Genomic DNA, 22,107 nt, shown 5'->3' on the forward strand with positions numbered 1-22,107 from the left:
TCCATGTGCAGATCCCCAGGCACAAATGAGATTGCAGTCCACATGTGCAATGGCATGTTGCCGAGTGGCTGCATATGGAACAACTGGTGCCTCAGAAAAAAAAAGTCCCTTGAAAAAGAAGTGTGTGAAAACAAGGGATGAACAATTTCATTAGAGCTGGGGGGCAGCCTGTTTCCCTCCGATAACTCAACATGGGCTACAAGTGAGGTGGCAGAAAGGACTGAAATCCACTTAAATTTTTCAAAAAGAAACGTTCTTTTCACTAATAACAAAGCACACCAGAGGCCATGCACCCTGTTTTAGGGTGGCTTCCACGAATGTAGTTTCTCCTTGTTTAAGCAAAATAAATAAATTAAAAAGGTAAAGGTAAAGTCGTAACTGACTGTAGGGAGCGATGCTCATCTCTGTTACTAAGCTGAAGAGCCAGCATTGTCGGAGGACTACTCTGATGGTCGTGTGGCCAGCATGACTGCGCCAAATACTGTTACCTTCCCACCAAAGTGGTACCTATTTTTCTACTTGCATTTGCATGCTTTTGAACTGCTAGGTTGGCAGACACTAGGGTTAGCGACAGGAGCTCACCCATCATGCAGCAATCAGGCCTCAAACTGCCAACTAGATGATCTTCTGGTAATCCTAACTGATGTCTTAACCATTAAGCCACTGCATCGCTTCCCTAACCTGGTACACCATGGTATAAATCCATCTGGCTGAGAATTCTAAATGCCCTTCCCTAAACTACAAGTCTCAAGATTCCACAGGAAGCAAGCATAACAATTAAAGAGGAATAATAGAGCTACAACACTATAGTGTGATATTGTCCTTGGAGGCAAGCACCATAAAATGACATGAAGCCTAGGATGGTATAGGAATGCTAGGCATGACTGTGGTGTTTCAGGAATGTAGAACTGACCTGCTATCTTAATTACAAAATTAATATAAATTTATGTCAGTCTACTATTAAATGGTGTGTGTGTGGGGGGTGGGTGGGTGGGTGGAGAAACCAAGAGATGTCTGAATATTAATGTCATATTTTAAGTTACTTTCTTTTAATCAGATAACAGGTGTCTTTTAATTATTTCCGGCAGGATTTCCTAACACTCCAGTAACAAAAAGTGTCACAGTAGAGAAACCAACTAACCTGGAACTGTTGTGTAGTTTGGTTATTGGACCTTCTACAGAAGTGGAAGAAATGGAGGTTGCCTGGAAAACTGGTGACAACCTAATAAAAGAGGAGAGCCTCAAAAGGACAGAGACCCATACTAAATGGTGCACTCGATACACGTGAGTTGCTTTTATAAGATTTGTTTGGCATGGTGTAAAACATATGTGTATGAACTATGCAAAGAAGGAAATGGCATGCAGAGATATCAATCTACATTGATTACTCCCTCATTGAATTTCCTGTCGCATGATAAATGTAAATAGTGTTTAAAAAATTGTTTGACATGATATGAGATACAAAACTGTAGCCAAAAGTGGCATCCCTGTGCTGTTTTTTCCCTCTTCTCATTCATGATCATGTCTGTAGAGATAATTACAGTGATATATATTTCACACTAGTGGCAGCCAGCAATAAGACAGTCATAATGAGATCATGCCAGAGCATAGAAAAGAGCGGGATACAAATAAATATAATAAATAAATAGGTATTACAGTATTTCACATCTGTGCAAAGTATAAGTCAATATAAGGATGCCATGCCTCCCATAATGAATAATTCCACTAGGAAAAAGTCATCTGTAGTGTTTAATCTTCAATGGCCCATAATGCAAAACCTTTCTGCCATCAACTGATGGACCTATATTAGTATAAACAAGCTATACTGTACAATTTGAATATCTCTTCCATAAGGTCAGAATATCATTCTTTGTAGCTGATGTAACTAAACATTTCCTTTCATACTGTTTTCAGTTTTTACTTTTATTATAAAATCCTTATTATTATTGTCTCATTTTAAATCAGTTCTGCATACCATCAATTATTTTACTATTCTTTTAAGGATACAACTGGAAAGGAAAGACCAAATGGAAAGTTATATGTGCATTTTTAAAACTAAGCCAGAAATAAATGCTACATTTCATTTACAAGGTAAGATTCCAGATTTTTCTTCTTCAATGGTCAAATTAATAATACAGTAAAATTCTTTGATTTGATTCTTTTCCTGCAGTTGACTGCCACTGTTGATGGATGTATATGTTGTTATGAGAGAATAGCAATTTGATCTTATAAACAGCTGCAGTCTTATAGAACTGTGATTTTATAGTCATAGCTAGAACAGTTACATAGATGAGAGATTGAGGATTTTTTTTTAAAAAAATAGCTTTTCTACTCTTTTTTAAAAAATGCCTGACTTGTTGTATGGTTATACTATTTAGTACATAGTTTGCAACTCAAGAAGCTTTCCCAGATCTCTTTTGAATGGACTCCCAAGTGCACTTACCCTCCCTACTTTTGACTCTTTGTTGATACAGAGGTATATCTGCCTTACTGAAGGGAAGAATCCTGTTTTTCCATTGTGAATCTACTGACAAATAATTTTTCCAAGAACAACATATCAATACAGGCTACTCAGATTGGTTTAAAGGAGTAGAATATTTGACTCTGCTCCCATTCAGCCAAGTGCTGTGATCCCCATTTTATTAGAACTCCAAGCCTTCATGTTTTGATCAGGCATGAACAAAATATGGTCCTTTTTGCAGCCCTTAGCTCCCCAAAGTGCCTCCTTTGTAGCACCTTTTTGATAATAAAAAAGAGCCATTTGCTTCTTTATTAGGCATGCTGCATAGGGCTGATGGGAGTTGCAATCCAGCAATATCCTGAGGGCCAAGTATGCCCCATGCTAACATAGATCAAAGAGCAAGCCAAATTGAAAGGCATTAGATTTATGGCAAATTCTAAGATATGAAACTCTTCTGATTAATATGCATGAGAAATTCTGCTTTGCATAGAATGCATTGGTTTAGACTTTTTTGAGGGATGGGGCATATATAGCTTTATATTTTAAAACATTAATATTTGTTCTCTATTTCTGTCTTCCTGACCGTATGTACATTGGTTTATTTTGCTTTGTTTTTTTACCTTCTCCTTCAAATCTGTATAGGATTTGTACCAGTTTTTACTGATATTGCCCATTTTACTGTAATGGGATAGAAATAAAAGGTATCCAGATGTAAGATGATGTTTGATTAACGATGCAAGTTGCTGAATTATTAAGATGTGACTAAATATAGAATGGTGATGCACATTGATAAATGTTATTTAAACATTAATGATGTGTTGCCTTTTATATGGTTACAGTTTTAGATCTGAGCAAGAACATTTAGAAGACCCATCCCCTTGGGCTATGACCAGAGCCATTGTCCTTCTAGTTATATGGCTTTTTTGGAGGGGAAAATAACAATACCCTGATTCTCTCCATGAAAAGCCATAATTTTATTGTACTTGAATATCATTGTTGCACACTCAAATTCTCCATTTAAGCTGTAATAAAATGACAGACAATAATAGTCTCTAGCAGTGTGATGGAATCAGGGTTCACAGATTTAGAGGATTACATTTTTTTTTATTAGTAGGGCCAGTGACAATTGTCAGAATGCTTTCTTCATTGTTTGGAATGCCTACTGATTCCCAGAAGTATCCAGTTTATAGCATGCTGACAGCGTTGCCTACTTCATGACTGCTTGGAGAATCAGAAACAAAAAATATAATTGTAGGTAGAGGAGCACTTATATTTGTCCATAAAGTTGCATTAGAGATATGAAATATATTTATTTAACCTTCTCCTGATCATATGTTTGTTTCCCCAGAAGGCCTTTGTTTTTGTTGTTGTCGTGTGCCTTCAAGTCATTTCCAACTTATGGTGACCCTAAGGCAAACCTATCATGGGGTTGTCTTGGCAAGATTTATTCAGATGGAGTCTGAAGTGGCTTTCTGTGGCTGACTGGGGATTCGAACCATGAAATTACATTGGCTCTCTCAAAAGGCCTTCTAGCCATAGGCTGAAATTTAATACACACACTAGGTTGGATCCAGATTTAGACATGCCTAATAGAGAATAAAGATAGCCAGCATGATATAGGTGTTCAGAGCATTCGACTATGACTGTGGAGGATTCTATTCCCCGCTTGACCATGGAAACTGACAAGGTGACCTTAAGTGAGTCACATACTCGCAACTCCAGAGAACCCTGTGATAGGATCACCTCAGGGTCACCATAAGTTGGAAATGACTTGAAGGCAAACAACAACAGATACAGAATATGAAAAGGGAACTTGTAGCACCTTTGACACTAACTGTGTAGTTTCATCTGAGGAAGCAGAACAAGTCTATGAAAGCTCATGCTATAACATCTTCTACACAGTCTCCAAGATTCTACAAGATCTCTTTGCATACTGATATTCCAGACTAAAATGGCTGTCTCTTAAATATAGAAAAATAGAGAGAAAAGGTAGTAATTCCTAACTTAAGTTCTACTCAGGTTAGTTCCCTAAACATGAGTCCATCTTGATACAACCCCATTACCTGAGACCCATTGTTACATTGTAGTCAGTGGGGTTTACTTCTGAATGCACACTGAACAGAATGGACATAAGATTGTGTTTTCAGTTTTTGTCTTCTAATGAGCTCAAGTTGGCTTGTGTATAGACTCTCTTTCAGCTAACCGATATGGCCACACTGACTTAGTTTACCATTGGAACTCTTCCAGACTGTGCCAAAGGGGGACAAAAATAGGAGAAAGTTGTGCACATATCATGTTCACACCATTGTGGCTGTGGCATTTTATCCATAGCAAAGCAGGGGTTGAAATAGTGGGACCTTTAGGTGGGAATGACTATTTTCTCTTGGGGTTTGTTATACAGGAAGACCAGTGTAATCAGAGGCTTATTAGGCTCAAAGAAAGCTGATTTTAGTAAGATTAGGGAAATACCATGGTAAAAATGCTCAAAGGGAAGGAAAGACATGGTGTATGGGAGTTCTTTAAAGGTGAAATAGTGAAGGTACAGTTGCAAACAATTCCAATAAGGAAGAAAAATGAGAAGTAACTAAAGAAACCAGGGTGAGTGTACAAATAAATTTCAGATGAACTGAAACCGAAAGAGACATGTTTAAGAAATGGAAGAAGGGGGAAACTACCCCAGAGGAATACAGAGAAGAAGCCAATACAATATTAACAAGATGGAATGTGTTCATAAAAGGGCAACCACAATGATCAAAGTTCTAGAAACCAAGCCTTGTGAGGAATGACTTAAGAACGGATATGTTTAGCTTGGAGAAGAGAAGACTGAGATATAGCATGATAGCCTCTTTAAATGTCTGAAGGGATGTCGTGTTGTAGAATGTGAAGCAAGCTTGTTTTTCTGCTTCTCCAGAGATTAGAACATGAGCCAAGGGACTCAAATAACAACAAAAGAGAGTCTACCTAAACATTAGGAAAAAAATATAATAAGAGTGATTCAACATTACACTAGATTGCCTCAGAGGGTGTAATAGATCTCCATCCTTGGAAGTCTTTAGACAGGCCTCTTTCATGACTGATTTAGTTCATGGCAGAGGGTTGAACTAGATGCCCCTTGTGGTCTCTTTCATCTATATTATTCTATTCTGTGATTCTGGTGTGTGCTAACTAAAAGAAATTCCATTAAAATAAAAGACCATCGCAAGAGAGAACATGCTCGACTGACAAATATTAATCAGACAGAGATGTGCTGATAATAATCAGATACATTTTATTTCATGGTTTATGTGCTCAGCCATAATTGATTGGTGAGATGCAAGCAATATGTTTAACATTGTTCTACTTTTCAGTTGGCTGGGCTTTCAGTTATGAGAGCAAAGGAAATGCAGTAAGGACATTCAGAATGTGTTGTTCTTTCTTGGCTTCATAGATCCAGCTTTTGCTTTTGTTTTTGCCCTCCTAGTTCTTACATTTAATGAGGGGAAAGTGCCAATATGGCATGGGGGGAAAGTGGCACAAGACCACTGGAAGCACATACATAATGCACAGTGTGGACTGGACTTAGAGGAGTTCCTTTTTTGGCTGCAGTTCCCAGAATTTCTCAGCCAGCAAAACCATAGACCATGTTGGCTGGAGCATTCAATGAGTTATAGGCCAGAATCCCACCAAATTCTGGAATTGTTGTCTGATGTGATATCTGCATTCAGTTAAAAGTTGCAGAAATTGAACTTTTCATGTGGTGCACATTGTACATTGCGTTGTACATTCTATTCTGCAACAGTGAGGTAGTATGCAAACAACAAATAAGGCTATCACTGCAATATCCTATATGGCTCAGTGTAGTGTGGTAGGTCCACATGTGGTCCTGTGTTAGGCTGACCCATATACCATCACCCTGACTTACTGAACAGTCTCTGAAGCCTCCTGCATGGCTGTTCTGTGCTTTGTTGTGAGTGGACAGGTTACATCCCAGTTGCCAGATGCAAAATGATGACATCAAAACTTAGATTTGCTGGGGTCTTCCAAAGGTCTCAGCACTGTTGTAATTATTTCTCATCTCGCTATGGTGACATATCCCAGTGTTTCTGTGATCCTACCTACTCCTTACAAAACAGAGAATAGCCATGCAGGGAGCTTCAGAGGATGTTCAGTAAGTGTGTGTGTGTGTGTGTGTGTGTGTGTGTGTGTGTGTTGGGGGGAGAGTTGGGCATTGCAGAGGGAGGAAGAGACTATCAACCTCGGCATCACCCAAAGGAGGAAATGCACATGTAAGGGAAACGTGTGTGTCCCAAACATGATGTCACTCCATGAGGGTATATTTGTCTTCATCTCTTCAGTGTAGGATTTCAGTCAGTGTCTTTAAAAACAAGTGTTCTGACCTTTAGAAACAGATGTCATCTGTATGAGTCCTTTTTAAATTGACTTCTCCTAATTTCTTTCTTTCTTTTTGTGAAAGTAGGGAAAAATCACGCAAGCCAGTCCTCTGTGTGATGGGTCACTCATACAGAAAATGAGAATCAGACTGGTTATTTATCTCGCAATGTGCAGGGTTTAGTATCGCTCATTCACAGTGCTAATGCAGTGTCATCCAAAAATAGAATTATGCATCAGCACATATGCAGACATGCCTCCATTCTAGAGAAAGAAAGAAAAGAGAGAGAGAGAGAGAGAGAGAGAGAGATGGCATATTATTTCAGTTCTGTCTGGAAATTTTATATTAAATTTCAGAGAGACTTTGATTTAAACACAGATATGCAGTACAGCTAATCATGGTTTCTCAGGAGTTAATCATCATCTTTTGGTAAGATTTAGTTTTTAGAGAAGTATGTTCAGGACTATAGCCTTTTGGGGAAATCACCCAACAACTGAAATTGGCTGGGATCTTATTCCTATGCATTTGTGATAAGCCTGTGAGCCTGCTGCCTCTGGGTAGAAGTGGGTGCAATCCAGAAAAAGCTACTTATCTGTAGGATGCTATTAAATTAATTTCAGTTGTTTTTAAGAAATAGTTTGAGGAGTGGCACCACCCTTCCCCAAATGTGACCTCATGGTAAGAAAAATTTAGTAGGTTGACCAAAAGGTTAGAAAAATGGTTTCTTTAGACTACTTCTCCAAGAATCCCAGAGGACATACTGGTTTGGAGATTCTCTGAGATGTAGTCCAAAAATTATTTTTGTCCAAGCTCTGCTCTGCCCAGTATTCAAGTGTAGTTACTCCAGTCTCTTGGACTATTATATATCCTATACATTTCATGTATATCAATTACCCACACATCTACTACTTTTTCCCATTCAGACATGGAAAATTATTCCTTGTTGTGATTTAGAGGATTATTTGAATGCTGGTTGCTGCTTTTCAAGTGTTGCTAAGTTTATTCTTAACTGTCTAATCCTACTTTTTCCTCTCCCCAATAATATGCAAACATTAGAAATCATACATTTAATTACAAATCCTGTGAAGAGGTGACTGAGAGAATATACCTGCTAACTCTGCGTGTACAATGAAATAATTGTAGTAAATGACATAGACAGTGTGTATATGCTATTGATACTTGGATATGTGCTCCAGAGGTTTCCTGTTTTTTTTTCTTAGTGCCTGAAATACACATAAAATCTAAGAGTATCATCAGTTACGTGGGTGATTATGTGGTCCTAACATGCACAGTTGGCGATGAGGCTGTGCATTATAGCCCCTCTTCTTGGGTCTGGTATACAACCAATGGAAGTGCTGAGGTAAAGTTCTGTTTCATTCATCATTGAAAAATTGAAAAATTCTTATTTCATGTTATTCATATTCTAAACCACCTTTTATAGCAAAGGTGAGCAAGTACACCAGAGGTAAGGCTGATTTTTCATACTTTTCTTTGCATTTCTGGAAGTACTGCAAACCACCAGAACAAAGTGTGTTCTGGTTTCATTTTCAGCCAATCATTTTGCTTTTTTTTGGGGGGGGGGTATTTTGGAGGATTGGAGGAAGCCTACTACGAGCAATATAGCTGCATCTGCAGAAGTCTTTGAGTGGTTTTTGACCATTGTATGATTAATTTTCACTTTCACTTTTTTAAAAAAGGTAGTAATGTTCTGGAGTTTGTGGGATGTCCTGATGGGTTACAGGGACCATAAAAACAGATTGGTCCACATGCTGCCCATGGGTGCACTCTCTACACATCCTCTTTTACAGGTCCATTTAATGCTTTGTCTGCCTGAACCAAAAGTCTGTTTCCTCCCAGTTCTGATGCCATCCTGTTCAGATGATGAAGGTCCCAAACCCCTGTTTTAATGTGAACAGCCTGGACAATGTCCAGCACATTCAGCACAAAAACTGGGATATAACACCTTTCAAATGAATTTTAAAAACATACCTCTTCCTCTGAATCTCCATTCCTGCACTAAGGGTGACTGTCTGCACAAGTGTCCCACCAAGCTGCCCAGTGTGTCTGCCACTGTTGCCAGTCACTTGTTCTGAGGTTAGAATGAGGTGCCTAGCCATGTGATTATCACTGGGCACCTCATTTTGACCTCAGAAGCAAGTAACCCTTGGTGGTGGCAGATTTGCCAGGCAGATCAGCCCATACAAATAGTCCCTAACAGGGTCAGATGTAAGGTGTACTGGGTGGGGCAGTGCTCTTGTTCCTCAAGCCACTGAGGGCTACATGGAATCACCTGACCTTCTCCTGCTCAGCCAGTGCTCCATTTCTGCTGTTCAACCTGGCTTTGCCTGGAAGCTCCACTACTGATGCTGATGTGCCCCTGTCACATGGAAGGTGGGAAGGTGTCTTCCACATTCCAACAATAATAGGTCAATCTCTTAGGAGTCACCCACAAGGCACCCATCAAGGAAAAAGGCCATGACACATGACCTCTACTTACCTTTGTGCTTTGGGCACTAAACTAAACCACTGGAGCTTAAGAATTTGTTTCTGTCCAAACCTGGACTGAGCTCACAGGACCCAAAAGTCCACTTAGCCCAGATTTTCTTCATATAGCTTAATATAGATAGGGTGGGGAAAATCAGGACCTTGTTTGCTACTGTTAAATGACTGGGAGAAAATATTAGGGTGTCCATGTGCCCTGTTTATTTATTAGGGTGGCCATGTGTTCTCTGTTTGAAGTGCTTTCAGAGGACTCTGTGAAGAATTATTAATGTCTCTTTTAAAGATACACAGTCATTAGAAGGGGAATGAAAAACTCTGCCAGTAAAATCCCATGAACTTTAATGGGATAACATATTTGATAGAACATTGTAGCCAAAGAGAATACATGCTTCATGAAACAACATCCCTAAATTGTGCTGTGGGTCAAATACTTGTGCATTTGTTCCCTGATTCCATTCTCATTTCAAATACATATTTACAGTCTTCCTGATGTTATGCTTTACCCCAGTGTGTAAACATTTATGTTTCTAAATTTTATAATGATAGAATACTTTAATGTTACTAAAAATTTTAAACTTATTTTTCCAGCAGCTTGTTAATATTGATACCACTACTACTGTGCCAGAGAAATACATCACAACCCAGAATAATGCCAATGTAACCAAACTGAAGATCTCAACCCTCTCTGAGATAGACAGTGGCTTTTACTGGTGTGAAGCAATTTTTCCGTTAGGTGAAAGCAAAGGAAATGTGTCACTGACGGTTCTCACCTATATGGCCCCACTCAAACCTTTTCTTGTCATCGCTGCTGAAGTTATTGTTTTAGTAGCTGCTATTTTCATCTATGAAATATGCACCAAAAGGAAGGAAATTCAAGTTGGTAAGACACAAAAGAAGTACATTTTTCAATACATTCTTTTTTTAAACAGCATGCATTTACTGTTAATAAATAGCAGGGTTTGGGAGAATTATATTTTTTGGACTACAGTTCCCTACAACAATCAGCTAGTATGGCCAGTGAAATTCTCTGAGGAACATCCCTCCAAAAGTAGATTTTCTAACCTTTGATAAATCTTATATCTCTGTCTGTAGGCATACATACCTGATTTATACAAAATTAGACTGACAGAACTGTGTAACTACAGGGAAGGGAAAAGGAGGACATTGTCCCCTCAAATAAGAATTCTGCCCATCCCATTAAATTTTCTTTCAATCCCCCCAATTTCTAGCATTTTTTTTTTTTTGGGGTTAATTGCAGTCAAGTCGACTTTGAGGTGACCCCATGAATGAGAGACATCCAAGTCACCCTATCATCAACAGCAGTGCAGTAACTTAAAGCATCAGTTGAGCTTTTAGAAAAACAGTTTGGACCGCCAAAGGAAAGGGACAGGGGAGTTACCAAGGGAATGTGCAGCCCAAGAAAGAGTTCTAGGTGTGAACAATTTTCAGTGTCTCACTCTGCAATTACAAAAGACACACAGGGCCTTTGCACAGACAAGCGTAGAAAGAGAAATGATAATATATGCAAACGGAATGTTATACTAAACATACAATATGAAAAATAACATGTAGCATAGTCAGGAGTAATATTACATATATGACAGGAGAGTACCAAAATCTATCTAAATGTAACCTAAAACAAATAAATATGTCCTAGAACAGATCAAGCTTGAACTCTTCCCTGCAAGCCAAGATGACTAAATTGAAGCTATCATACTTTGGCCACATCATGAAAAGAGATGACTGACTAGAAATGGCAACAGTGCAAGGAAAGGTGGAGGGCAGTTGAAAGAGAGAAGGACCACATAGACTCAATGAAGGAGGCCATGGCCCTGAGCTTCCAGGACTTGAGCAGTACAGTTAAAAACAGGGGGGCCTAGGAGTGTCTCATTCACAGGATTGCCATGAGTGAAGGCTGACTCGAGGGTAGTTAACAACAACAAATATACCAAAACATGTGGTGTAAAAAGAGCATAAACACAAAATAAATGGAATATTTTATACATAAATATACAAAATTAAGATCCAAATTTATGCATGCAAACAAACTCCAGCTGTGAGACCAAGTAGTTGTTGTACAAATATTAATTATAATGACTAGAAAAATTCAAACAAACTGTGAATGAAGAGCAACCCTACTATAATAAAGAACTTATTTAAATGTCCAGCAACCAATTACTGGTAGGCCACCTAATGACTAGCAAGCTTGAATTAATAAGCAGCCAAAAATGGCCCTACCCAGGACTTGTATTTAACATATTTGCTATAACTGCCATATTTATTGTTTCTTTGTACTTCCTACAGTGGACCCTTGTTATAACCTGGGCTTTGGTTCCAAGATCCCCGGTGTATAACAAAATCCATGTATGCTCAAGTCCCATTAAATATAATGACATAGCAAAATGGTGTTCCTTATAAAAAATGGAAAATCAAGGTTTGATATTTGAAATTTATACATTTTTTGAACATTACAAACCGTTTATGCTTGAATCCGTGTATAAAAAATCCACGTATAAGAAGGGCCGACTGTATATGTTAGTTTTGTCTGTGTGGTGGTCTTGTTTTTGGTTTTTGTTTGGGGGGGGGGGTTGTACTTGTGGTTGAGAGTACTTTTATTGCTGATGACTCTCTGCAAATACCAGAAATTTGGAGAATGAAGGAATGGGAGGGCAAAATTCTTATAAGGTGGAACAACCTCATTTGTGAGGTCTTATATGGGGAATTCTTATATGGGGGAATGAGTCCTGTCATAGATGAATGCCTACTTTTCCCTTGAAAACACAAAACCCTATAGTTACTACACTGCCTCTTGCAATAAATGGATTCATGCCAAATTCATTTTACTCCCCCCCCTTGAATCAATGAGAGTTCAGTTTATGTTTCTCATTAATTTCATTAGATCCCAGGTGCAACTCTCTAGAAGAGCAATCCTAAGGATGCAGGAGTGAAATAGTGGACTATCTGCCTCTTCCCAAGCCCTGAAACCAGAGAGAGAGATACATTTTCCCCAAAGAGTTCTCCAACAGTTACCCCACTTCCTTTTCCTGACATTGCTCTTGATTGGTTTCACTTGAGAGAAAAAACAAAAAATGAATCTGATCACACCTGAAAGACTAACCAGTTTTATTTAGCATATGTTTTCCTGAATTTGCTTTGTGAAATATGGGCAGGAGTCTATTGGTGTCACATAAAACCTGTTAGTCTTTCTAATGCCACAAGACTCTTCATTGTTTTTGTAGCAATAGAGTAACATAGTCCACCCCTCCACTGATTTGTTTTTGGAGGAAGGAAATTAATTAGCTGGACTATAATAATAAATTATAAGTAGTAGGATTGACCCTGGGACCATTTGGCGCTATGGAGATGCTTTCTATTTCCATCCAGTAGACAGATGGTCAACCCACTCCCAGTATTATTACAGAAGCTACTAGCAATTATAACAATGCTGGTGGTAGATCATAGGGATATAAATCTTCACAAATCATTAAGAATTGGAAGTCCTGTCCTGTTACTTCAACATGATGCAGAAGTCCATGTTTACCTGTCAATGGTATATTTTATTTATTGCTACATTAAATAATACAAAATAATCACATTATTTTCTTTGTCTCATAGAAGCTGAAAAAGAATTTGAACAAGCAGAAACACTGTAAGTAATCCTCTTATTCTATATTCTGTGTGTTTATATTCTATATTATAAAAAATGGTCTGAAATTTATACCAGGATTGGTTAAAGTTTGTTCCATAACTGGCATTTTTGTCTGCTCCTAAATTCCTAAATTCATGATGGGAGTTATGATCCAAAGTATCAGGGTGATCAAATATTATTCATCTTTGGAGATTATCACACATCATTTTCTGCCTGATCTGGGCAAGGGCTGGGCATGGGCTTGAACAGATGAAAATGTGTGTTATTTCACAGCAAAACACCGCCGATGCCTCTGGGCGACTACAACCCATTTCCAAGCCATACTTAGCCTGCCAATTTTCAAATACGGGGAGCTTCCATCCTTGCAAAATCAGCGGGCTATGAGCATCTCAGAGATAGGTTGTAGTTGTCCTGCAGCATTGGCAGTGTTTTGCTGTATAACACCCATTTTCACCCATTCAAGCCTGTGCCCAGCCTGTGTCCTGATGAGGCGAAAAATGATGAGTGATAATCTTCTCTGTTTTAGTGAAGAGAGTGCTGAAGCACATTAAAAGCAGAGAACAGTAAGGAGGCAAGCTCCACATGCTATTAGACTGGCAGCTGTTTATTCCTTTTTAAAAAGTCCAGCATGTTTTCATCTGTATGAGAAAAGGCCTTCTTCAGAGACCATCAGAGAAATCACAGGAGATGTGAACACTCTCCAAAACACAAGATACCTCCTGAAGAAGGTCTTTTCTCATATAGGCCAAAACACATTGTGCTATTTTAAAAGGAATAAACAGTTTACTATTTTATAGCATGTGGAGTTTGTCTCCATACTGTTTTCTTCATTTTTATTTTAGACAGTTGGAGACAATCACCAGCTTCTTAAGGTCCAAGTATGCTTGGCCAATGCTTATGTTCCAACTGCCCTGATCAATCCTCTGTTATCCCAGTTTTCCAGCTACTTTTAAAATGTCTCAGTTTCTCTCTCTCTGTTTCTTTTTTAAAATCCCCATCTTACTTCAATTGCTGCAAACTGAGCTCAACGTGCAAACACAGTTTACATTCAATTAAGCCAGGGGAGAGGAGAGGAGGGGAAAAATTATTACATTGCTAATAGGCTTAGGAAAAAACAAACTTAAGTAGCCTCTCTGAGATTATGTGTTCTTCCTTGTGAATATTTTTTGTATTTTGGCCCCACTGATGTTGCTTGGGCACACATTCTCCATTTTTCACCTGTGAAATATTGGAGGGTATGCAACTGAGCTAAGCTGATGCTGAATTTCAGCAATTAGTTACTGGCCATTGAATTTTCATGAACAAAAACATCTCTATTCTTGATATACCTCAATTAGTAACTAAACATGGAACTCCAAAATAACAGTGGGTCTTAATTTTTTAGATGAACAGAAAGAAAGTGCATCAATGGTATCTTAGGCAGGGTACAGACCGCCAGAAAGAGGCGCATACCTGGCACCTCTCTTTGCTCCTCAGGAGCGCCGCAGCAACCAAATTGTGCGGCGCTCCTGCACAGCAAAAAAGGAGCGCCGGGAAGCGGCTCCTTTTTGCAGTGCACTTCCGCTGCCCCAAAGCGCCAGCGATATCACCAGTACGCGCCGAGTACGCTGCAGTGCCCTCGTCACATGCGAGGGCTGCTGGGCATGTGGGCGGTCCTCCCACCAGGCAGCCCTCGTATGTGATGAGGGCGTCACAAAGGCCCATCTGTTCCGGGCCATAGTCCTCTTTCATTAGGATAAAAATAATTTTATTGCTTGAACAGTGAGGCAATTTCTAACTCCATTGTGAATTCCAGAGTTTTTGGTGGGTAGAAATATGTCCCTATTTTAAGTGTTATTATATGCACAAACAAATGTATTTCATCCAGACACCTAGAGCTGCAGAATACAAGGCTGGATAAGAATAAAATAAAGTCTGGGATCCTGTTAATTAGTCCCAGCTAGAGTAAACTCATTCAAATAGTGGTTAGAACTAAGCCTAGGTGCTTAGGTGAATCTAGTTGATTTAAGGGCTCGACTCTAATTGGGATTAAGAAGACAATATAGGCAGATAGATAACTACTAGGCACTTTGGCCAGGAACACAGTACTCTAAGGATGTGTGCCCCTTTAGTGACCATTGACCCATGGATGGGATTTGGGGAAAATCCCACAAGGTTCCTTTCCTCTGGATTTAAAATTCTGTACACTTGTTCACATTGACTGACACTATGGGAAGAGAAGACAGTGGTTGTTGGGGCAGAGGGACAGTGTGCCCTTTTCTCACTCTGGAGGGAATAGAAACCCAGTGGCTGCCTAAGTGGGAAACACAAGTCATAGTTTATAAATACATATTGACTCTCTGTATCCATAGATTCCTTTTCCACAGATTCAACCATCCATGGTTTGAAAATAGTTTTTAACAATATATCAATTCCAAAAAGTGAAGCTTGATTTATACATTTTATATAAGGGATGCCATTTTACTGTGCCATTATATTTAATGGGACTTGAGCACCCATGGATTTTGATATCCATGGACGGTCCTGGAACCAAACTCCAAAGGATACCAAGGGATATCCCACTGTATACAGATGACCTCAACAGAAGGCAAGAGTAATTGATTGGGAGCTGGACTTTTTTTTTTTTTTTTAAACTCTTTTATCATCTTGCATTTGCCTGTTCTTGTTTAGTTGTTAGTAGGATCACCAGGTCTCAGGTCTCCACATGCCTCCTTAACCCCGCCTTCCTGCCCTATGCCCTATGCCCTATGCCCTATGCAGTGTGCCTTTTGGAGTTTTTTAAAAAAAATAAATTTTAAACACAGGCCTAATTCCCACTTACCTCTTGATTCGCTTCCTGAACTGATTCCTGAAACCTGTTCAGCAAACATGGTGGTTTCCACTATGTTTGCACTGGTTTCAAGAACTGGAGCAGGAAACAACAGCCGTGGCTTCCCCGCCATGTCTCCCTCTGTCTTCCTGGTCATACCAGGGTTGGAGGAGAGGCCGGGGCAGAAGGAAAGAGGCAGGTTGGGAGAACTGAGGAATGCTGGGGTGGAAGGAGAGAGGCAAGCCGGGAGGACAGAGGATTATTATTATTATTATTATTATTATTAACCTTTATTTATGAAGCGCTGTAAATTTACACAGCGCTGTACATGCAATCTTTTTAGTTAGACGGTTCCCTGCCCTCGGGCTTACAATCTAAAAAGACATGACACAGAAGGAGAAGGGAGTGGTGGCGGGAACGGGTAAGAGGTCCAGCAGTTCCTCTCTACCTCCGAGGCCTGGACCAAGACAGATGGACTGGAGGGAGGGCTTGGCTTCAAAATGGAAGGTTAAACTTCATCCAGGGAAAATACATACCCTCAAGAAGGATAATACATATACAATACATAGCAATACAGGAAATGGTTCGATAAACAGGCAACAAAAGAACATCAGATAGTAAGCGACAATTATGCAATGCCTGGGAAGGCTTCTCTGAACAGGATGGTTTTCAACTCCGTTTTGAAGCTAGTTAAAGAAGTGATGGCTCTTGCTTGTGGGGGAAGAAGGTTCCAGGAGTGAGGGGCAGCAAGTGAAAAGGGTCGAATCCGGGATGGGGCAGAGGAAATCCTGGGCTGAGACAGGAACCCTTGACTACCAGAATGGAGGGCCCGAGTGAGAAGGTGAGGAGAAAGAAGGTCTGATAAGTAAGGAGGGGCCGGTCCATGGAGGGCTTTGAATGTCGACAGTAGGAGCTTATACTGAATGCGGAAAGGGAGAGGGAGCCAGTGAAGGGATGCCAACACAGGAGAGATGTGGTCAGAGTGGTGGGCGGAAGTGATAATGCGTGCAGCTGAATGCTGGACAGAGATTAAAGGACGGAGGTGAGAAAGAGGAAGCCCAGCCAGGAGGACGTTACAGTAATCCAGTTGTGAGATCACTAGGGCATGGACCAGGATCTTGGCAGTAGAGGCGGAGAGAAATGGTCAGATTTTGGCAATATTATACAAAAAGAATCTACAAGCCTTGGCTGTGGTCTGGATCTGAGGGATACACGACAGAGAAGAGTCAAAGATAAAACCAAGAGTGCGGGCTTGCTGGACTGGTTGAATAGAAATGTTGTCCACAGAAACAGAAAAGGAGTGTTGAAGGGTGGGCTTAGGAGGAAAGACAAGAAGCATGGATGGAGCATGGAAGTATAGCCGGGAGGCTGGGGAACCTGCTGCCAGTGGGAACCTTGTTCCCACTTAGGCTGAATCGATTTATTTCCAAATAAATCGATTCAGCCTCAAAAACACCCCATTTTACCAGCATTTTTTGACGTGGGTTAAATGGGGAAAAATGGAGGAAAACCATGGCTTCCCTTCCAAATAGTTTCAGGGATTTGAATTAAGTGGGAACCATGGTGGTTTAAAGTGGATCATTTGGAATCACAATCCACTTTAAACCACAGTGGGAATTAGGCCTCGGTTCCCGAGATATCCTACTACATTTTTTAAAAGCCTGTTCTGGAATAGCAACAAGGAGTGGTGCGAGGCGGCGGGAGGGAAGAGGAGACACTGACACCACATGATTGCCCAATACCAGAACTGCCACATAAGGAACCTATGGCACCTGAGAACCGATGCTACAGCTGTGTGTTTGGGAGCTTATTGATGGTTTTTTTCCCATCAGTGACTAGGTGCACTCTAACAACTTTTTGAGAGCAAGGCTGCGATGAGACTGAGAAGGCGTTATGTGATAATTATCACCAAACACTCTATTTTTAATCCTTAAAAGCTCTGTGTGATCAAGTCCTAAGCCTCCAGTTTGCATGTGAAATGTCCAGGTGGAAGATGAGGGTGCAAATTCTTCAGTTTTGGTGACTTCAGCTCTGGGCAAGAAAAAGTACTGTGCAAGTATCAGCTGGGAGAGCAACAGTTTTGTACAATTTAAAAGGCTGAATTGATTTATTGATGCAATTTACAAAGATTTGGGCCAGGGGGAGCTGTGTGTATTTATTTAGAGGCAGTACAGACTGGCCTGACCGCATACTAGGGCTGTGGTAGGGCTGAGCGTTCACATGCTCCAAGCTCTTGTTCCGCTGCCCATGCACCATTATGGCATGCCCTCGTCCACATGGGACGCACCATGATGATGCATGGACGGTGGAGTGCTCAAATGGTGCTGTACAGAACGGGTGTCATCATGGTGTGCCGGCGTCCCTGTGACTCCCTTTTTAGGGTGCAAGAAGAAGCCAGCTAATGGCATCTTCTTTTTGGATCCTGGAGAGACTGGATCACTGCTGTGGCGTGTGATTGCTGTGGCAATGATCTGGGGCAAAAAGGGGCACCTGTAGGTCACCCATCTGTAGAGGCCCTTAGTTAACTTCTTCATTTCCTCCAGTCCTTATGGCACCAGGACTCACCTTCTATTCTGCTCCTCATCAACCTTCTGGTTATAATCAAGTAGGCTACATTAAATGTGCCTTATCTTGTCTCCCTAAATACATGAGAATAATCTCCTTATTTCAGTTCATCTGGGAAGGGCCCTTTTAGCCAAGATTTCTGTCTTAAGTAGCAAACAGAAAAATACATTCTCTGTGCATGTGTTTCTGGCTGAATTACTAGCTGTGAGCAATGATGGTTGGTACTTAATGCATAATGCTTAATGACATCATTAGGGCTGTCCTTAGGGCTCAGGTGTTTGCCTGGAAACCTCAAGGTCTGGTAAAATCCTAAACTGGCAAAGTCCTAAACTGGCAACTCATGAGAGGTAACAATAGAGAATAACAGAGTAGACAGTGCTAAAAATAAGTAACATCATGCTTTGTGATGTAAAAGTTTCAATTTATTGCCACTTTTCTGTGCAGGAAATCAGAAGACAGCAATGGTTTGGAAAACAGTACTACCAGACAAAGAAAAGTTTAAGTCCTTTGTGGTAAGTTCGAAGTACATTTCAAAATTCTGGAATTATGGAGAAAGTACTGAATGTTTTTTCAGAACATTTATCATGACAATTTCAAAAACTACAAATCAACCCAGATCAACTCCACACAAAAAATTATAAACATCTGATTTTTAAAGGGATAAGTGATATGCATATCCTCCTAATGTCCTGATTTGTTAGGGGCAGTTCGGATTTATCTTTTGTCTTCCCAGTTTTTAGGCTGCTTTTAAAATGTTACAGTCAGTCTTTTCATCTCCCACTTTACCCTTTGCCTTCAGCTTATTTTACTTGCTGCAAAGTGAGTTGAAAGCACAAAAGAAATAAAGAGGAGAGGAGAAAAATCTTACTTTTTCCTGCAGGCTCAGGCAAAAGCAAATTGCTTCAGCCTCTCCTAGCTCCTGTCTTCTTCCACATTAATAGCTTTTGCCATCTTGACCAAACTGATGTTATTTGGTCACACATGTTCCAGTTTTCATCTTTAAACTCTTGTATATCATATGAAATATTGGATATCATATCATTTGAAAGATTTCATCTTTGAAATATGGATATCATATGATTGCAGACTCATGTGATGTCTAGTTCTGAAGACCATTTTTCTGCTCCCAGAACCTACTGTGGGCCACATCTGCCCACAAATGTTTTAAAAAAAATATTAGAGAAAAAAATCAAAACAGGAAGTTGTAAGATATGTATGTTCAGGTTTACCTGGGGGTTAGAAGGCTTTTGGAAGTGTTGGTGCAACATGACTGCTCTTGGGGGCTTTGAGAAGCAGAAGATTATGGGTTTTGGTGGTGCTGGGGAAACATGAGGAGTTTTTGGTGATATGGAGTGCTGCAAAAATGTCCCTAGAAGCCATGTACAGTGCACAAGTGCCCTCTGCCCACCCCTGCATTATGAGATGTCCTTTCAGTATTGGAGGAATGGCCTTTAATGAATGGTTGCTATTGAGTAACAAATGGTTACTAGGTCAGCCCTGCAACAGGGAGAAAGTGGAACAAAGAAACAAGGGTAAGTTCTTCCATCTTTTCCTCCTATTCTGGGGAAGGGAAGGCAGAGCATTAGGAGCAAGTGTCCATACTCTGCCTCTTCTATTCCTTCCTTTCCCTACATTTCCATACTAACACAGTCTGAAAGCTAAAAATTTGTTCTTCCTCCTCCTTCCTATCACAGGGAAGAGAGAGGAGGAGCAAAGCTGGTAAAGGAATCCCTATCCACTTCAATCAGTGATTGCAAGGAATCCCTTCAGTGTAGCCTATGAATGTGGCTTAGATGAAATGGCGTGATTAATGGAAGAAGTAGAGTTTGTTCACAGCCTTCCAAAAGTCCATTGTGGAATCTCAGCAGGGCTCATTAGACCTATGGGTCAAAGATATTCCTCCCTTACTTTAATGTATCTTCTGTCTGTATCCTGCAAGCTCTTCCCTCAAATGTCTGGACATACATCCTATGGAAACTGGACCTTATCGATCAAGAAAAATTAAGCATTGATCAATCAATAAAATTAATGCTATTCTGAATTAATTAGTGCTACTGAATAAAATTTATAATATGTATTTTGCTTTATCTAGGCAAGACAAAGGCAACAGATGGATATCTGTTACATCAGAAAACTTCGGGCAGATATTCCTTCAGGCAGGAATTCAGCTCCTGATTATGGCCTTTTATATGTCTTAAGAAATGTAATATGCTTAAATTGCCTTTTTAGAAATGAAATTATGCAATGATGCTACTGTCATGCACATCAGTGTATAAGTACTGTATGAATCCATGTTGTTGTCAGTTTTTCCATGGTTATATCTATTGGAGCCTTTTGGCTACACTTAGCAATAACCCAGCCTTAATTTTAGCCATTAGTCTGAATTTATGTATATGGAGACATTTATTTTACTTAATTGTATTGTATTGTATATGCTGACCAGCTGTAGTTGAAGATCTTACCCCAGGCTACCATTATTATTATTATTTCATTCAAAGAAAGTAGGGCAGCATCAGATTAATCTGTACAAGTGATGATTCAGAAGCAAAATAAGTGAGTTTGACTGAAAATTACTGTATTTTCCGATATTTTAAGCTAGCAACAGTTTACTCAAAAAAATGCCTCAGCTGCTGAAAATATTTTGTGTAGACAATGTACGTATCTTAAAAAATCAAACATCTCCTTCTTTTCCTTTACATTTTGCTTTTTGTAAGGAAACAAGTTGCTGACCCTCATGTTTGAAGAGTGGATTGGAAAGTTAAGATAGCAACTGAAAGTCCTAAAAACTAGAAAATAACAGCTCACCCCATTTGGGGGATGTTAAGTTGTAATATTAAAAGCAATAGAATGACTTTATTTACAGTATATGTACAAAGACTAGGTTAATTCTATCTGATCTAGCTAGAAACATCTTGAGACAGAAACTATACATTTAGCGGAAACCCTCCTAAGCACAACTATATTGCTTATTAATGTACCAAAGAGGTGAAATTATATCAAAACATAACTGCCAAATACTAGCAGACCCACATTTCAAACAAATTTTAAATATAGTTTTGATGTTTCCCCCATTTTTCATTGCAATGACTGTCTGCACCCTGACATTATTAATCTTCAATACCCACAGTGATTACAGAATAAAAAATGTATTGCTCATCAACAACTTGTATACTTTGTCTTTAGATGTTCAAATGTTTTAGTTAAATATAAAGTTAACTAAAATAAAAAAGTGCTAAACTTCAAAAAAAAGTGTCAGCCCCTCTCATCAAATGATACTCAAAGCGTTCTGTATAATTAAGTTTGTGTAAACTATTGAAATGATCCAGCCATAGTGAAAAGACATGATCCCTTCTTAATTATGAATAACATCACACTTCTTCCTCCATGGATTCTCTTCAGCTGCCTGCACAGAGAAAGTCTACCCATGAGCTCCTGATGTATACATTGCTTCGGTGTGCACAGTTCTCACCAGTTGGATGGATATACAGGGCATGTGAAGTGGTTGCCCTCAGAAATGACATGACATTCGCCTTTAATCCAATTGAGGTGTGAAGGGGCAAACTAACTGTATGCTTCATTCTGTCCAATTGAGAGTGAAAAGGATTATGATTAACCGTAGTTTAGTCATCTTATTTTAAAAAAATAATCCAAAATATCTTGTTCTTCCATGTTAGACTTCATAAAATGTGGCCCTTTGGCTATTTCCTGTGTGATCCCACAAACTGGTGCAACGCCACCAACTGGGTGGAGAT

General features: G+C 39.6%; 1 protein-coding gene across 2 annotated transcripts in view; it reads left to right on the top strand.

Annotated features, from left to right (window-relative positions):
- Positions 1–21,518, top strand: part of EMB (embigin) — a 46,588-nt gene extending 25,070 nt beyond the window's left edge. Inside the window, exons 4-10 of one of the 2 annotated variants that reach the window (XM_089513265.1) lie at positions 1,089–1,284; positions 2,003–2,091; positions 8,051–8,190; positions 9,921–10,212; positions 12,948–12,981; positions 18,800–18,867; positions 20,448–21,518. In XM_089513265.1, coding sequence (XP_089369391.1) covers positions 1,089–1,284; positions 2,003–2,091; positions 8,051–8,190; positions 9,921–10,212; positions 12,948–12,981; positions 18,800–18,857 — 809 coding nt within the window. In that variant the 3' untranslated portion in view covers positions 18,858–18,867; positions 20,448–21,518. The remainder of the gene's footprint in view (positions 1–1,088; positions 1,285–2,002; positions 2,092–8,050; positions 8,191–9,920; positions 10,213–12,947; positions 12,982–18,799; positions 18,868–20,447) is intronic. The other variant, XM_089513266.1, reaches the window with a different exon arrangement.
- Positions 21,519–22,107: the final 589 nt, after the last annotated feature.

The sequence above is a fragment of the Sceloporus occidentalis genome, unplaced genomic scaffold, assembly GCF_023333645.1.
Source record: "Sceloporus occidentalis isolate IW3139 unplaced genomic scaffold, rSceOcc1.0.p SCAF_1, whole genome shotgun sequence".
NCBI classification, from domain to species: Eukaryota; Metazoa; Chordata; class Lepidosauria; order Squamata; family Phrynosomatidae; genus Sceloporus; species Sceloporus occidentalis.